Consider the following 18,564-nt stretch of genomic DNA (forward strand, 5'->3'; position numbering starts at 1 on the left):
TAGATATTACATATGAAACTGGTTAAATTTAGCAAACTAGCCAGCCAGGGGGAAAAACCTATTACAATAGTAAACTTTTATAAGAGGCTAAAATAATAATAATAAAAAAAAAGTGACAGATTTTTTTGGAACCACTGTTCCCTATAATTAATGTTGTGAATAATCGAACATTAAATCCCTGAATATTGAATGTACCATTCAAATTAGATATAAAATGGGTCACTGGAATAACTTGGAAAACAGTTCATCTATAATGATGTAGCACTAGTTTTGTGAATTGCGATACATTACAAATAAATTTATAAGTTTAACAATTGCAGTTTTCAAGTTTGTGTATTTATCCGTGTAACAATTTGATGGAATTATGAGATGTATTTTTCTCAGGGTTTTACAGGAGAACTGTAGAATAGAGAGAGATGTCCAATTTTCAAAGGGAACTGCAACTCACAGATTTATTAGCTCAAAAGTCAAAATGAGGACAACATTTATATTGCGAGGAAGAAACATATCCCTTATTTTGGTACATTATGCATCAATATATATAGAACAGCTTATATTCTAATTAGTCTTGAAATACTATACAATTTGCTGTCAATATAATATGTTTGTGTATGTGTTGTCAACACAAGACCTTAAAACATTTCCTGGGAGTTATGTGTTTAAGTTATGGAGGCTTCTCTATGGAATAGTTGTATGTTTTGATGCCGTATAAGGCCAGAGAGGTTTCTCTTCACTAGAATTACTTAAGATGGTATTATTTATAATGCATAATTTTTCTCTTGTAGTGTATCATTTAAAATTGTTAACACTTGTCTACACTACAGCAGTTATGCAATGGTTTACAGAATTCATGGAATTATTTTTGTCATCATGGGAATTAAATAATTTTTGATCTTTAACCTGGCTCGAGTGTTTTGTCTTATTCCCCTCGTGTGCTTCTGAATCAGTTGCTGAGTAGACTGATAACTTCTTTATTTTGTTCTAGTGTGGTGTTGGAATCAATTTAAGGGTTACAATAGGCCTAATCTTGACTTAATATGCAATTTAGGAACACTAAGTGTTTTGTGCACAAGTAAGAATAAAACAATCTTTTCATTCCTTTAACAATGTAAAAAAACAACAACATAAATGTCAGTAAATCACATTAATGTGGATTATAGAAAACGAAATATTCACCACTACTAGGTACATCTTATGGAATAAATCCTGGTTATTGTGGTGCTATGCGGTGAAGACTGACTCAAGACTGTGATCATCAAACAGGTAACGCAGCAATTTCACTGCCTGCACACAGAAAAGGTTCAGGGAAATCAAATGGGGAAACAGTTCAAAGTAAATATTAGTACTTTATGATTCAATGCAGAAACTTTAACATCAGTGGAATCTTTCCATTACACAGTAGGTTCCTTATAGTGGAAAATAGTTCTTTAGATTATTAAAATGAGTTTTTTTTAAAAAAAATAACTCTTCATTAGAGGCTTTTGCACCAGGTAGTTATTATAGGAACTAGCCACCAGGGGGTTCCCCGAGAACTAAATTTTCAAGGGCCATTTTCCTGGTTACATTCGCACCAGCAGTAGGAACTCTGAACCCGGCTGACAGCTACGTACTATAAGCGCGACATTCAACAACTCCATAGCGTAAAGGTTGAGAAGTGCCTGAACTTTAGAGTCGGCCCATCACTTTTTTCCACGTTTGTGGAGTATGTATTTAATAACGGCGGGTGCCGGTGTTTCGTATGGCATGTGTTCGGCCAATCAACGTACACTTATGTCACTGGTAGTTCCAATTGTGCGTGGTTAGACCCTACTCTAGCTAATCTAGTAGCCTTTAGTAAAAGGTGTTGCTATTACTGGTACTAAAATCATTCCCAGTTCCTGCAGTGCGAATGCGTCTAAAAGCGGGTACTAAAACCACCAATAGTTACAGGAACTATGAAAACATTCCTCTGTTGCGAAAGCCCCTATTGAAATGTTCTTTGGGGAACCAAAAATGGTTCTTCTATGGCTTTGCTGCATAAGATAAATGTTACTGTAGACTCACCCCGCTTTCAGAATTTGGGTAAAGAAGTTTCATGGTAACTCTCCTAAAGTCTGGTCTCGCCCTACAAACGCTACAGCAGAAGGAAAATACATAATTGTGTTGAATTACATATGATTTGTGTTACAGTCTGCTGAAACCTTTTACATTTTTCTTTCAGCTTTGCTTGTACCTCTCAAGAATAATATCAAAGCATGTGACAGCATTGTCTGCTTGCAAAGCAATGATAAGGCAGGGACCCTCAAGTAGAAGTGCTCCACCAGCAGAGGACCTCAGCAACTCAGACATGTGCTGCCTTTGTTTTTCATCTGGTGCGCAGAGCTTTCCAGCCACCAGGAGGCAGCCTGTCCTTAGCAGCCGATGCAGTAGCTCCGAGTACAGAGGAGGCTGACTCTGTTGCAGGAGGTTGGAAGGTATCAGCAAGCAGGTGGTCTGACAAAGAGCACTGCAGACCAAAGGCCCTACTGGCACCAAAACACAAATAAACAACCACCATTCCCATCCTCATTACAAAGGTCAATCGCAGCTAGTAAAACATCTACAGGTTTTGGTTTATGTTTGTGTCATTGACTCTGTTTTCTGATGTGATGTTAGAGGGGTGAGGAAGAGGAAGAACGCCTTGCCTTGACCAAATCCTGATGCAAATGTGTTCTTGACAGCGGTTCTAACGGTGTTCAACTGTTCACGGTCCAAACTAGCGTCAGGATCTGAACGCAAACAGGATATCTGAAATAAGACAGAAGAGATGTTTAACTATAGCACCAATATAATTGTGGGAAGGAAAACACGGTTACAATACCTTCTCGTGTTTCATAACTGAAGTTTCAGTGCAGCACACCCCCTTTGGAAATACCAGTTTTATGTCTTCTACAGCCTTCCGATAAGATGGAGATCCTGTACAAGAATGTACAAATAGTGTTAGTAAGCTTTGACCAGACTTTAACGTCTGATTATTTGTGTCGAGAGTGCTGACCATAGATGCCATTATGCAGTCTGTCAGAGCCATACTGTGCTCTCCATCGTGTCTGATCTATAGTACGGGCTTCAACAGGGTCCTCAGGACCCATCAGCTCCAACAGCCTCATTACCGCATTCACTCTCAGTAAACCCAAAGCCAGCGAGGGGCCGGATCTCAAGTACTTCAACTCCAGCTCCTCGGTGGGATCCTGGACATCAAATAAACATGAACATTTGTTTTTAAAAAGTACATTTATTTTGATGTTTGACTAATACAAGTTTTTACAGAAAGTATGTATTAGTATATTTTGGTTAACCATAAATGCTTGTTGGTAAATTTGGCAGGACACTTATTTCAAAAACATTATACGTAATTATAGAAATTATATTTATGAAGTCCTACTTAAGTGGGTCAAAAAATCTCTCTAAAGTAAAGCTAAATGTATTTAATATACATTTTTATTTACTTGCAATTATTATGCTATTAAGTGTCTGAAAGCATTACGTTCAGTTTGCACTCAAGTATAATCTTAAATTACATAAGTGCTAATTTTAAAAGTATGCTAAAGTGTACTACTTTTTTACAATGGTCTAGAATAAATGTGATTATTTGCTCTTTTTAGGATATTTAGGAAGAAGAGAACAGAGTGACCTGTTGCTCCGACGGATGTATCAGTGCATTTGCCGTGTTTGAGTCCAGCAGAAGCACACGTAAGCCCACTAGAGTATATCCATTCTGTTTGATTATGGTGAGAATTTTACCAAAGCAGTGTCTCCAGGCTCCAGGCTTGAACAGAGCTAGAGTCAAAAGTGGCTCTGGGCCTGTAGAGTACAGAGGGAGGGAGCTGAAAGAAAAAGCCATGAAAGACAGCTTCTAAAAGGACATGTTCTGAGAAGACATCACTTACCCACTGTCATGTAACTGTAAAGCGACTGGCTTCTGAGACCTGAGGGTTGTCGGAGATTGACAGTCAGTTCCCAGAGTACATGGGAGGGTAAAATAGATTTTGGCTCGGTTCTGTTTCTGTACATACCAGGAGTGTCAATGTGATGAAGTGGTAGAAATTTCAATGATGGACGACTGCCGTGATCTGAAGAGAAGAAGCTTAAGTTAAGCAAACTGCTTTAGGCAGAAAATTAAAAAGATCATCCCTAACAAACTATTATCTAGTCGAATCCTCACCAGGGACCAATTCTGCCTCAGAGAAGAAGAGGCAGGTCTGTCTGAAAGCTGTCTCGGGAGTAGGGGACATCAATACATGCAGGTTTCCTGGGTAATTTGGTGGTAAAAGTCTACGTAGGGTGATGAATGCCCTCACCCTCCTCAGAGCCAAGACCAGGCCAGGAGTGGAAGTCAAGCTATGCACACTGCTCTGCCACTCTCTGTCCCCGATCTCAAAAGGACTCAACTCTTGTGCCTGCCACTTAGACAGCTTGGACACCCACTTCAATGCCAGCAACTCGAATCCATCTAGTCCTGCTTGTACAAGAGAAAGTAGATTCAGTAGCCAGACGCTGAAACGTACTTACTGCAAATTACTCAAACAAGTACAAAGGATAGTTTTAGGTCAGGGATGTCCAGTCCTGCTTCTAGAAGTCCAGTTTCCTGCGAAGTTTGGCTCTAACACACCTGCCTGGATGTTTCTAGTGATACCGAAGATCTTGATTAGCTGCTCCAGGTGTTTTTAATCAGGATTGGAGCTAAACTCTGCTGGAAGGTGGCCCTCTGTGAGCAGGATTGGAACTTGTGTTTAAGCTAGAGTTCATGTACCTGCTGCATCTCCCCTGAGAACTTTATGAAGAAAGCCCATTTCATTCTTCATGATGTTTTGACCAGTCAACGTGAGAATCACCACCTGCTCTACATCTGGCCAAGAGGGATACGTGTGTTTGGACAGGACCATGTGGCTATACTTTGGTACTGTCCACATGAGCCCACCTGTAGGATATCATATAAATGTCAAAATACTCTTGGGCGGTAATTGAGTAATTTATGAAAATGCATTGTAATGTATGTACCCAGAACATTGTGGTGGTTTTTAGAGTAGGGTACAGTGTGAAAGCAGATGTGTGGATCAACAACATCTGTGAATCTTGCACGGATTGATCCAATAAGGCCATGGACGGCAAGCTCATTCATACAACCTTCACCAGGCAAAGAAACAGGACATTTAATTTTTGGAGCATCTCTGTACAGCTTCACATAAACAGTAAATAGCTGGCACGATATGTGCTATCCGGATGCTCTACCTATCGGCAGTCTGGAACAGTGTCTAAGTGCACTTTCTCTCCTCATGAGCAGCACAAGACAATTAGAGGACAGCTCAACCTGTTCTCCATCCAGCAACACTGTGGGAGCGTGACAGAACGCTGAAACCTAACGGAGACAGACAGCGTTTCCAGACAAATGCAATCAGCATCAATGTCATGGTAGTGTCCTACTCTCAGTTTCAATATATCTCTGTACAAATACAGGCTCACTGTTGGTTTTATTCACCTGCTTGGTGGTGAGACCCAGAGATTGAGCTTGTTTCCTGGATATCTGTGTCCTTTGAACTCCCAACAGACTGAAGCCACTCTTTGCACAAGCAGATAGTATATAGCTGTAACAGCATGGTCCAACCACAGGAGACGCAATAAGAAATATATCCGCTGTATGGGGTCAGAGGGAAAAGGGTAGAAAGTTTGACTTATAAGATGTAAGACTGTTAAAATGACAACATTTTTTTTTTAGTCACCTTCAACAGTGGCACATAAAGTTGCTGGAGAACAGGTAAGAATGTGGGATCTATCTCCTCTGTCACCCTCCTCTGAGTCCTGAATCCTGTTAAGAGGGATAAATAGAGTCAGCAGGTAGTTCAAAGGAATAGTTTGGCCAAACATGAAAATTCAGTCATCATTTAATCATATCGTTACAAACTTGAATGAATTTTCTTTCTTCTAGGAAACGCAAGATAGAATGAAGATTTTGATTGACTTTTTTTTATCTTTTTTTGTCTACATTTAAGTCAATAGAACCCAAAACTATCAAGCTCCAAAAAGCATAATGATAGAGTGAAGTGAATCCATACAAATTAGACTTCTGAAACCAACATGCATATAGATTACATCAAATATCAATCACCAAATCTCATGTTTTAGGTTTGTGTCGCCATATTCAATGTAATCTGTTGAGCAAAGATTTGATTTGAGAGTGAATAAAAGGCTTACATTTCAGTTTGTTCATCATACAAAGTGATCATATTGCTTAAAAAAGACTCAACATATCCGCTAATTCACATGGATTATTTTGATATTAATTTCATATCCCCTAGAGTTTGATGGTTTTGGCTCCCATTGACTTTCATAATATGGACAAAAGCAGCTGACAGGTTCTTGAAATATCTTTGTGTTTCACATAAGGAAGACGATTAAATGATGAAAGAAAATGAAAACTATATTTTTTTAATGTATTAAGATGCTAAGGGACGGATAAACTAAACAGAGCAAATTAGCGTGAATCCAATAAAAGCGTTGGTGGGAGTGGAAAGCAAATTAAAGAACACAGACACAGCCGGATCATTTCCATAATGACCAATCCAATCTACCAGGAGCAGTGGAAATTAGCGTCTGGTTTAAGACATGCTTTTTTGGGGCGGTAAATAATGGCTCAAATACCAGTAAATTGATTAGCGCAAACCTTAGTAAATCATCATGATTCATTTAAATACTGTCATAAATGTTGTCTGGAAGGGAAACTCCAACAAATGCATATGCAATAAGGTCAGTCGCAAAAATAACTTCAAACTTTTCACTGCATGTCTTTAGTAAATCTTTAGTAGTTTTTTAACGCCAAAAGAGTGTTTGCGCTGCCGCAAGCTGTTAGTAAATCTAACATTGTAAGATACTAACATTGGGGTGTTTTTTGCTATTCTACCACCAAACCACAAGCAGAGCCCCAGATGCACAAGATTGGCAAGACGGGGTGAGTAGAGCAGGGGCTGGTCTTGACTATGATGGTAAAGGGCGTTGATGGATGCTGGATCTGTCCGCCTTGCCAGCTGGGGGTCTGATGGCCCTGTGATCTCCTGCCACACTGAGTTAGCGTGAGGACCCCGGAAAGCCATGATAAGCACTGGCTGTCCCTCGCTATGCATAACTGACTTGCTGACTAGAAGACAGGATATGCATTAACCCATGCAATTTGTGTACATTTTGCGTAATTATGGTGGGAGATGATTTGTACCTGCAAAGTTTTTCAGTAGCTCTTGGGGCGGGTAGAGGAAACGGATACCACACACATCTAGACTTGATCTGCACATAAGCTCAAGTGTGTGATGCATTGCCAGTGGGTTAGGCAACAGTGCCTTGCCTATCAGAACAAGCGCCGTCTAAAAGCAAAAAAAAACCTTTTTACCCATACAATAAGATACTATATATGTCCACTGAAAGATAAAATGGCATTTTCTAAAGACGCCTTCACCTCAGTATGACACTCTTGAGAATTTGTGGCTTCTGCCCTTTGACATTTTTGATCTTCGGTTTCCAGAGTTTGCCAGTAGAATCCTGGGATCACACTAAAGGCCTTTTCAACGGCCTGAAACAAAGCGCGTTAAGGATTTAGAAAATAATGTCTAAATAACAGAAAAGAAAATGGAACCATAAATCATACACCACCTCTATATTTGGGTTGACAGAGATGAAGCAGTCCAGGTAAGATGAGGGCATGTGGACAGCCTGTTCCTCCAGCAAATGATTAAGCTGAGGTACCCAGAATGCAACAGTCTTCAATGACGTCTGAGCAAAAAACTTGCAAACTCGCCTGTAAAACATGCTCTCGTTCTTTTTGACCTCCTTTATCTATGAGAAAAAAAATATCAGATTCCAATATAAACTTGAATAATAGTCAATAAAGAACGTATTTTATAAATAATGTTTGGCCCACACAGAATATGTTGTAGTGTTTGTACGTAAGTGGGAAATCTGCAGAAAGCATTGTAAAGTGAGCCAAATATTTAATAAACAAATATGCTGAGGATGTTGTTTAGAACTCACCATGGATTTCCTACAGCCAGTTTGACCATCCTCAAGAGACATGGCACAGATGTACAAAGCCAAGCCATCTTCCTTATAAAACTGCTGCAGCCCAGCCACCCAGAAAGGGGCATCAAGCTTGTTACCCTTTCTATTGCAGTTTTTGGGATCAGTCTATCACAGAACAGGTAACAGATGAAATGTAGCGTAGCATGTCAAATGTTTTTTTTAACTGCCAAATTATTATTATTTTTTGTAAATAAGACATACCAAAGACAAGAACCATGCTATGAGTGCATTGTAAACATGTGATTTGATGAAGACTGAATCCACTGTCTGTGCTTTTCTCTGCATTCTTCCAGCCACCACCCCAAGACTGGACAAGGACACAGTCAACAGCAAACACTCCCTCATCTCTAGATCTGCAGGCAGGGTGTTCACAGTGGGAAGGTAGGATGCTTCCTAAGGGAAGTGAGTATAGCAGTCTTGTTATTATCATCAATTATCAATTATTATTTTATAGAAAAACAGTCAATAACTCACAGGGTCATAAAGAACATCAGTCCTCTCAGCGGCTTCCTCCGTGTTATTAGCAGAACGTTGAGGTCTGAATGTTTGCAAGAACTTCAGATCCTTCTGCCATCTGACTTTATGGCTGTGTTAGTGCATGGTCATACAGTTATTACATTAGGTTATGCATATTCCCGAGAGTGAAGAAAATGTAAGAATACTTCATACCTTTGTTTGTTTTGAGCAGCTGGAACGTGAGAAGATTGAGAATTTTGTTTATGTTGGTCACATTTTGTAGTAGAACAGCAGACATTGACCTGCTGAATACCAGGTTCACTGCAGCTAGTTTCAAAATCACAAAGCTGGTTTTCCTTTATGATTTTCCCTGAGGGGGTTTTCTGTCTAGCCTCAGCAAAATCTCTCCCAGATATCTCTGCCACACTTTGTTTTGACTGTCTGGGGTTTTGGAGTAATAAACTCTTCCCAGCAAATTCTCTAGAAATGAAAAATAAACATGCATTGTAATAAGATTTAGTGGGAGTCAGTATATTTTACTCTGCAGTCGTTCATTACCTGAAATATAATTAATTATAAGTTGTATGTGATCTCTTACTTTTTCTGCCCATTTGCTTTTGCCTTTGTGTTAGTCATCCTCTTAATGGAGCTTATTTTCTTTTTCATGTTTACAGGACTTACGACACTGTTACTCTGGCTAATAGCCGATTGCTCTGTTTGAAATTTGTTGTTGCGCAAGTCAATATATATGGTGGGAGAGTCTAGATTGAGTTGTAATTTTGCTGAGGTCTCTTTGAAGTCCTTCATCGGTCGCCTAGTACATCTGGGAAAAGTCACAGACACATTTAACCTGGAGTACAGAAATTCAAACATTGAAACATGAATATACACTATTGTTCAAATGTTTAGGGTCGGTTTAATGTTTTTGAAAGAAGCTCACCGGGACTGCATTTATGTGATCAAAAATACAGTGAAAATGTTTATATTGTGAAATATTATTACAATATAAAATTACGTTTTCTATTTTGATGTATTGAAATTTAATTTATTCCTGTGATGAGAAAGCTGAATTTTCAGCATCATTACTCCAGTAAACACTTCAGTGTCACATAAATCCTTAAGAAATCATTCTCATATGCTGATTTGATGCTCAAAATACATTTATGACTGTTATCAATGTTGAAAACAATTGTGCTGCTTGATATTTTTGTGGAAACTGATACATTTTCTTGGGATTTAGTTCAAAGGAACAGCATTTATTTGAAATCTTTTGTAACATTATAAATATCTTTACTGTCACTTTTGATCAATTTAATACATCATTGCTGAATCAAATGTATATATTTTGTTAAATAACCAAACCTACTGAGCACAAACTTTTGAACAGTAGTGTAATGTCATAATAGACTCTACCTGAGGGATGATTCTTGTATATTATGGGTTTTCGTAGATGAAACATGTGTCTTTATTTCCATCTCATTTACTTTCTTCTCACAAAAAGCAACCAGCTGTTTCATTAAATCATTTTCATGCGTTTCACTGTCGTCGCCTGCAAAAAAATAAAAAAATGTTTTTCTCTTGTTCATCTTAGTCTAAATGAATAGAAACAGTCTGCAATCCAACCTTTGTGTATATTGGGTTGAATTGGTTCGATAAGAGGTTTGTGTTGCTTTAGAGTCTGAAGGACTTGGTCGAGATCCCAGGTATCAGGAGGCTGTTGAGATAATAATGTGTTACATACTTTGTATTTAGCTCTGGTCTAATAATCTGATTATATACAATTTAACTTACTGTCAATGATAAAACAGGGCAGAACGGAGTCTCTATCCATCCAGTCTTGTTTGCTTTCTGTTGCAAAGGCGCATTGTTTTCTGTTTTATGTGCCACTCTTTCATTTAGTGATCCTTCTGTTTTGTGACCCACAGGAAGCTGAGGATTAGAGTCACCTTTCTGGTCATCATCAGTCCCGGAAGTGAATAGCTGTGATACAGATTTGTTTAGATGCATGCTTTATGTAAGACAATATGATCTGAGAAATAATTAGATGGTCTCTCTCTCTCTCTCTCTCTCTCTCTCTCTCTCTCTCTCTCTCTCTCTCTCTCTCTCTCTCTCTCTCTCTCTCTCTCTCTCTCTCTCTCTCACACACACACACACACACCTTGACTTCTGGCTCTTTCGGTGAAACACACTCTAGGTTCACCCTGGTCCCTTTCAGCAAGTGAATCCCTGGTGGTCTCTGAAGGACAGATATCTCTTCTTCATCGTCCGACTGCAGTGTGAAATGTTCAGTTTATTTCAGTTAGTCTACCTTGATTGTAAATCTTGTGAGATTCAGGATCACAATTCACCTGGACCTCATTGACTTGGTCAGAAATAATCATTACAAATCATAAACACTGGTAATATAACGATTAATAGAAAGTCACTTGTGAAAAAATATCATAACACAGTAACGTTAGCTTGAACTTACTGATGACAGGTCAGAGTCAAGGGATGGTATCTTGGATATAAGGTCGTCTAGATGCGAATTCCTCTTCATTTCTTGTATTTGACTGGGCAGGTGCGTAGTTTTTCTGTCAAAATACTAAACAGCAGCTGCTGTTGACTGAACGCGGTCTACCATCCAGACGCCAACGAACTAAACTGTAGTTAGTTGTCATGGTGACCGCACGCGCTGTAGATAGGGTTGCCACCTATGTCTGATAAAAAACCGGGACATATTACCCGCCCAACTGGGGGGGGGGGGGGGGGGGGGGGGGGGGGGTTTGAAGACCAAAAATGAACGGTTGAACACCAAAATTTAAATTTTAACTGTAGGCCCGCCTATACACCAAATGCTGCGCAAAAATATATCCTATATTCGCGTATTTTCAGATTTTTGTTCATGATTTTTTTTTTGCCCCTTTAATAAGCATTTAAAATATTCACAAATTATATGGATAAAATGGTTTTCTAAGGCCAAACACTATATTTCTAAGGCTATAGATGATTTATAGGCTATTATAAATGTTTCTGAAAAAGTAACGAGGCATTTTAATTGTTTATTAATAAACTAGTATTTTCTAAATCGGCTGCAACATATCTCCATCTCCGCTGTAAAGCAGATGCGCCTTTAGAGAAGAAATTCATATGGATTACATAATCAGACTGTATTTTCTTTTGATTCGAATTTGTTCGTTTAAAAGTGGACATTTCAAGCTTTAGCCTATGGGCTTGTTTATTTTGAGACGCGATCCAGTTCACGGAGACCATAAAAGAGCGCGACTGATTGTTTTATTTTATTTTACAAAAGCACAACGTTTTCTTGTTATTGTGAGTTTACACAAATAAAAGTAGTTGCGAATGATGTATTGTTGCGAATGATGTTTATTTTCTATGACCAGAAATGATAGAGTAGTAGGCCTATTTTAAGTTGTTTCCACTGTTGATAGAAAAACGGAAGTGCTCGCGCCCGCGCCTCGTGCAGCAAGCGCGCTCCACACTCAGATTACATGCGCTTCTTATGCGCTTCTTGAGGCAGACTCGACTCACACTAGCACACACACGCAAGGTCTCTCGCTCTCTGCCGTTGCGCGCGCTACACAGTTTGAACATACATATTCACGTAGCCTTTCGAAAACCGGGACATTCAGTGTCCCGGGAGAGTGCGTAAATTTCCCGGGACAGGTTATTAAAAAGAAGGACAATCCCGGTAAAACCGGGACAGGTGGCAACCCTAGCTGTAGACCAGTCACGAAGCTACGAGTTGGCCTAATTGATATGAAATAAATCCCATGTCTTATGCTTGTCAAAAATGAAACGTAAAATGTGATTCGACAGTTTCTGTTAGTGTCGTCGTCCACAAAGTTATCTTTCTGACGCAAGGTTGTAAACCCTGTGGAGCGAATTATGTGCCAAAACCTCACACACACACAAAACGTGTTTTACTCACACCCAATGATTTACAAACAAACTCAATGTGGTTTGTAAATACAAAACATCACTCACAAACTAATGCATATTGTTCTGCAAATAAAAAACGTACCTATCAAACAAATACAGTATGTTTTACATATACATAGAAAGGTATTTCTTCAATGACAAAAATATCATCCAAGTACAAATTAAAATCTTTCAAGTACAAAACAAAATTCTACAAGTACGAAACAAAAACCTTCAAGTACAAAACAAAATTCTACAAGTACAAAACAAAAACCTTCAAGTACAAAGCAAAATTCTACAAGTACAAAACAAAATTCTACAAGTACGAAAAACTGTCACGTGACTTTTGGCACTATTTTTCCGCGTCCATGGACAGGCAGATTTTCTCACAAATGCAGTTGAGCAACTTCCTCTTCTAGAACAGTAGATGGCGCTAAGATAGCGGATCAATTTCTATGGCGTTATATATGTGCCTCATTCCTGAGCGAGTAATTGTAAGTTTTGAGCACAGAGAACTATATTTTGCAAGCACATTGCATTATATTTTGAACAGAAATTAACAATCGCAAAAAAAAAATTCGTTTGAGCAAAGAAAAAACGATTCCGTGCTCAATAAATGTATTTGCTATTATCCATATTAACGTGCAATAATAACTCCTCTCACGCAGTTTACTCAGGTGCTCTCTCACAAACTTATTCTCTGCGCTCCTGTCAAGTCCCTCTCTCTCTCTCTCAACCTCTTAATTCTGTGCGCGCTCAACTCTTGACACACGCGCGCTCAACTCTTGACACACGCGCGCTCAACTCTTGATACACACGCGCGCTCAACTCTTGATACACACGCGCGCTCAACTCTTGATACACACGCGCGCTCAACTCTTGATACACACGCGCGCTCAACTATTGACACACACGCGCGCTCAACTCTTGATACACACGCGCGCTCAACTATTGACACACACGCGCGCTCAACTTGCAACAGCGTTACAAGTGTGCCACAAAATCAACCAATCGGAAAATTAGAGGTCAATTGTGATTGGCTGTTGGTCTCCAATCACCACGCAGCACAAAGAAGAAGAAAAAGGAATTTTATGGATAGATGTCTTCTCTAGTATGGAATGCCAAAGCTGACTTAATTAAAAATAAATAAATACATAAATAAATAAATATACGAAGAAATGCAAAAAAGCAAAAATACATAAATAAATATACAAAGAAATGTAAAAAAAAATACAAAGAAATGAGTATTTATACTTTTATTTCCTTATTTATGTATAATTGTATTTTTTTCACACATTTTTTATTTATACATTTATTTATTTCCACTTTTATTTATTTCCACATTTATATATTGTATTGTATTATATAAATTGATTTCCAGGGGCGATCAGCATCATATACTGCATGTCCAGTTCTTAATATTAATCGATAAACTACTCAGTTATTATAATAATAAGGCACTATGGCTGTTATCAGTAAAATAAAATTAACAAAAGTCATTAAGTCATTAAAAGTCAAAATCTTAATACAGAGGAGAATGTTTTTACACTGCAATTACAATTGCATAAAAGTCGTTATGAGATTAATGTTAAAAATAAAACATTTGAATATAGAAATATGAAATGATGGAATCAATTAAATTGTATGTTTAAATATGAAACTAAAACAGCCAGTAGGTGGCGGTAAGTCACTGTCTTAAACGAGTGAGTCATTTCATTATTTCAGACCGATTCATTCAAATACTGAACTTCGGGGAAAAAACACCACGTGTTATGTTCAACTGTACAGCTCAGGTATCAAAATTATGGCGGGGCGACGTGGCACCAACATTAATAAAAAATGTCAGCATTTAAAAATGCTGTAAAAAAGCCCATGTATGAGATAATTTTATTCCCGAACTGAATGAATCAGTATTTGAATGAATCGGTCTGAATTAATGATATGACTCACTCGTTTAAGACAGTGACTTACCGCCACCTACTGGCTGTTTTAGTTTCATATTTAAACATACAATTTAATTGATTCCATCATTTCATATTTCTATATTCAAATGTTTTATTTTTAACTTTAATCTCATTACGACTTTTATGCAATTGTAATTGCAGTGTAAAAACATTCTCCTCTGTATTAAGATTTTGACTTTTAATGACTTAATGACTTTTGTCAATTTTATTTTACTGATAACAGCCATAGTGCCTTATTATTATAATAACTGAGTAGTTTATCGACTAATATTAAGAACTGGACATGCAGTATATGATGCTGATCGCCCCTGGAAATCAATTTATATAATACAATACAATATATAAATGTGGAAATAAATAAAAGTGGAAATAAATAAATGTATAAATAAAAAATGTGTGAAAAAAGTACAATTATACATAAATAAGGAAATAAAAGTATAAATACTCATTTCTTTGCATTTTTTTTTACATTTCTTTGTATATTTATTTATGTATTTTTGCTTTTTTGCATTTCTTCGTATATTTATTTATTTATGTATTTATTTATTTTTAATTAAGTCAGCTTTGGCATTCCATACTAGAGAAGACATCTATCCATAAAATTCCTTTTTCTTCTTCTTTGTGCTGCGTGGTGATTGGAGACCAACAGCCAATCACAATTGACCTCTAATTTTCCGATTGGTTGATTTTGTGGCACACTTGTAACGCTGTTGCAAGTTGAGCGCGCGTGTGTGTCAAGAGTTGAGCGCGCGTGTGTATCAAGAGTTGAGCGCGCGTGTGTATCAAGAGTTGAGCGCGCGTGTGTGTCAAGAGCGCGCGTGTGTATCAAGAGTTGAGCGCGCGTGTGTATCAAGAGTTGAGCGCGCGTGTGTATCAAGAGTTGAGCGCGCGTGTGTATCAAGAGTTGAGCGCGGTGTGTCAAGAGTTGAGCGCGCACAGAATTAAGAGGTTGAGAGAGAGAGAGAGGGACTTGACAGGAGCGCAGAGAATAAGTTTGTGAGAGAGCACCTGAGTAAACTGCGTGAGAGGAGTTATTATTGCACGTTAATATGGATAATAGCAAATACATTTATTGAGCACGGAATCGTTTTTTCTTTGCTCAAACGAATTTTTTTTTTGCGATTGTTAATTTCTGTTCAAAATATAATGCAATGTGCTTGCAAAATATAGTTCTCTGTGCTCAAAACTTACAATTACTCGCTCAGGAATGAGGCACATATATAACGCCATAAATTTCGCGCTAGTCTCTCGGGAGAAACACTGATGTGAAACGCGTGCTTGCCTTTGCCCATGGGAAAATGAGCGGTGAACAGGGGTGTTTCTGTCTTACTTTATCTATAATTTACCTTATTGAGGTTTTGGTAAATGTTAGAAATCCACATTAGCACTTAGTAGCACTCCACTCTAGGATAAGGGAATCTATAAACTGAAAGCTCTGCCATCATGTTGCTTTTTACATTTTTGTAAAAACGTTTCATTTACTGAATGAGTCTATTTCTTTCGTTCTCTATAAATTAATGAGAACATTTCATTTAATTGAAAGGGTCCCACTTATTCATTAATTTAGTTAGAATTCAGTCAGCGTAACTGTAGCCTAATAAAATAATGAATGAACAAAACAAACAATAGCCTATACAATTGTTTCTTAACTTCCCTGTGGCGTATTGCCCAAATTATTATTTTGGACAGACAAATGAAACCCTCCTTTCAATTAAATTAAATGTTCTCATTAATTTATGGAGAACGAAAGAAAGAGCTTTCAGCTTAGATTCCCCTATCCTAGAGAGAGTGGAGTGCTAGCGGTAGGCTAATATGGATTTTTGTCTAGATGTAATAAACATTTTGCAAAAGAAAACCTCAATAAGGTTAATTAGATAAAGTAAGACAGAAACACACCTGTTCACCGCTCATTTTCCTCAGCTGTAGGCAGTGTTCTATTTCGTTACAGAATACATGCCCAAAAATGTATTACTCAATCTACAAACTATAAGGTAGTCTCTCTCACAGACATTTACTACTTTCACTGCGAAGATCGCGAGTCAGCATCGTCAACTTCATGTTTTCAGCCGACACACTGACAAAGAATACACTTGTTTATTAATAAACAATTAAAATATCTCCTTGCTATATTTTACATATTCATAATCTTTTGCCGGTTCTTTGTGACAGCTTTAAGGTGCTTTATTGGCAGTGCCACCCTACATGGTAGCCTACACGCGTCACCACCGCACCCACCAGAATAGGCCTGTTTAGTAAGCAGGATAAGATTGCCGCATTCTTACATTTATAAAAGGCAATTCAATGCGGACGTAATCCCTCAGATTGAGTAATGTAAAGGAATACGTTACAAATTACATTTTTGGGCATGTATTCTGTAACGAAATAGCCTATGTTTTCCCAACACTGCCTACAGCTGAGGAAAATGAGCGGTGTGAACAGGTGTGTTTCTGTCTTACTTTATCTAATTAACCTTATTGAGATTTTCTTTTGCAAAATGTTTATTACATCTAGTCAAAAATCCATATTACCGCTAGTAGCACTTCACTCTCTCTAGGGGAATCTAAGCTGAAAGCTCGATCATATCCCAGCTAACAATTTTTGGTTCCCAGAACGTTCTCAGAACGTTAGATTTTGGTTCCCAGAACGTTCTCTGAACGTTATTTTTTGGTTCTCAGAACGTTATTTTTTATAGTTTGTTTTTGGTTAGCCAGGAAAGTTTTCTTAACGTTCTCAGAACGTTAGTTTTTGGTTCCCAGAACGTTCTCATACCGTTAGTTTTTGGTTCTCAGAAAGTTAGTTTTTGGTTCCCAGACCGTTAGTTTTTGGTTACCAGAACGTTATCAGAACGTTAGTTTTTAGTTCCCAGAACGTTAGTTTTTAGTTCCCAGAACGTTAGTTTTTGGTTCCCAGAACGTTAGCTTTTAGTTCCCAGAACGTTCTCAGAACGTTAGTTTTTGGTTCCCAGAACATGGTTTGTTTTTAGTTAGCCCGTAAAGTTCTCTTTACGTTCAACAACAATTCATCTTTTTTTTTTTTACTTAAATAAAATACAACAGTAAATCTATATAAATAATCAACCTATACAGTCCATGTTTTTGTCGATTCATTGTTTAATTGTTGATTAAACACACACACACACACACACACACACACACACACACACACACACACACACACACATACCTACTTAACCACAATGTGAGGACGTATGACTGGGAACCCTACCTTTAGGGACACCCCTTTCTGAAGGGTCTAGAGACAAAAGAAAGACATGACTGCACTTCTGGAGAAGCTGTCATCACACTTATCACTTGATTTTATTAATAAAAGTCTTCCTTAAAGACCTGACATTTTGCCTTCACTTTAGGGACAGTATTTTTTATGTCCATTTTGGGGACATTAAACACAAACTCTGATCAAGTCATACTTTGAGGACCATGGTGATACACAGACTCTGGTTAAGTCATACTTTGAGGACCATGGTGATACACAGATTCTGGTAAAGGTATAATATCAGGACTTTGTTGAGATGGTATATATTTAGTGAGTAAACAGTTTTTTATTTTTATTTTTATTTCGTCAAGATCACAGAAAATGGGTAGCCAACATTTTTGTCTGATTTGTAGCTTGAGATGAAGTGTCCTTCACTGCTCAGTTGGGGAATGACAATTAACATTCAGAAATATTATTCATTTGACTGTATTTGATTGATTGACTATCAGAGAGAACCAAAGATGGAACTGAAGACAATAGTGTCATTATTCAGCTCAATTCTATTTCAACTGTAAAACAGCTCTACAGAAGTCATTTAATAATTGCTGAAATTTTACAAGTTATGTGCCTGAAGTAGAGGTCAGCACAGGCTTTAAACTTAAGCCCAAACCCGGCCCGTACCCGAAATCATTTAACCTGACCCGAACATTACGGTTATATTTTAAGCCTGAGCCCGACCCAAACCCGAGGTCCGTTTCTCAGTAAATTGCTTTTTTTTTGTGCAATATGCTGTATTTTATGATTGCTTGCCACGATAATTAAAAAAATAAGCTACATGTACAAACACCGTTTCACCAAGGCACATCGGCCCCTCATCAGTCAGCACACAAGAAAAAAAAGAGAAAAAGCACAGAACTTACTAATTACGAAA

General features: G+C 37.9%; 1 protein-coding gene across 1 annotated transcript; it reads right to left on the bottom strand.

Moving 5' to 3' along the window:
- Positions 1–1,182: 1,182 nt before the first annotated feature.
- On the bottom strand, positions 1,183–10,803 carry LOC130076606 (dynein axonemal assembly factor 8). The gene is made up of 27 exons (XM_056241747.1): positions 10,694–10,803; positions 10,159–10,515; positions 9,949–10,084; positions 9,134–9,358; positions 8,749–9,015; positions 8,554–8,665; positions 8,281–8,472; positions 8,032–8,184; positions 7,654–7,836; positions 7,460–7,573; positions 7,223–7,367; positions 6,889–7,147; positions 5,736–5,821; positions 5,495–5,649; positions 5,248–5,374; positions 5,017–5,142; positions 4,769–4,936; positions 4,181–4,474; positions 4,032–4,088; positions 3,906–3,944; positions 3,650–3,819; positions 3,014–3,206; positions 2,840–2,934; positions 2,664–2,766; positions 2,213–2,501; positions 2,044–2,113; positions 1,183–1,284 (listed from the first exon to the last, which is right to left on the bottom strand). The coding sequence occupies exons 3-27, from the start codon at positions 10,050–10,052 to the stop codon at positions 1,222–1,224; spliced, it is 3,789 nt and encodes a 1,262-aa protein (XP_056097722.1). The 5' UTR covers positions 10,053–10,084; positions 10,159–10,515; positions 10,694–10,803; the 3' UTR covers positions 1,183–1,221.
- Positions 10,804–18,564: the final 7,761 nt, after the last annotated feature.

Source organism: Rhinichthys klamathensis, unplaced genomic scaffold, assembly GCF_029890125.1.
Source record: "Rhinichthys klamathensis goyatoka isolate OS25496 unplaced genomic scaffold, OSU_Roscu_1.1 h1tg000670l_1, whole genome shotgun sequence".
In the NCBI taxonomy this organism is placed as follows: Eukaryota; Metazoa; Chordata; class Actinopteri; order Cypriniformes; family Leuciscidae; genus Rhinichthys; species Rhinichthys klamathensis.

Bases quoted from the DNA above. Each gene is read 5' to 3' on its own strand.
- LOC130076606 (XM_056241747.1), bottom strand. From the start codon at position 10,052: ATGAAACAGCTGGTTGCTTTTTGTGAGAAGAAAGTAAATGAGATGGAA. The intron at 9,359-9,948 runs GTAGAGTCTATT...GACTTTTCCCAG, and splicing joins ATACAAGAATCATCCCTCAG to ATGTACTAGGCGACCGATGA. The intron at 5,822-6,888 runs GTTAGTATCTTA...CCCTCTTAACAG, and splicing joins ATAGCAAAAAACACCCCAAT to GATTCAGGACTCAGAGGAGG.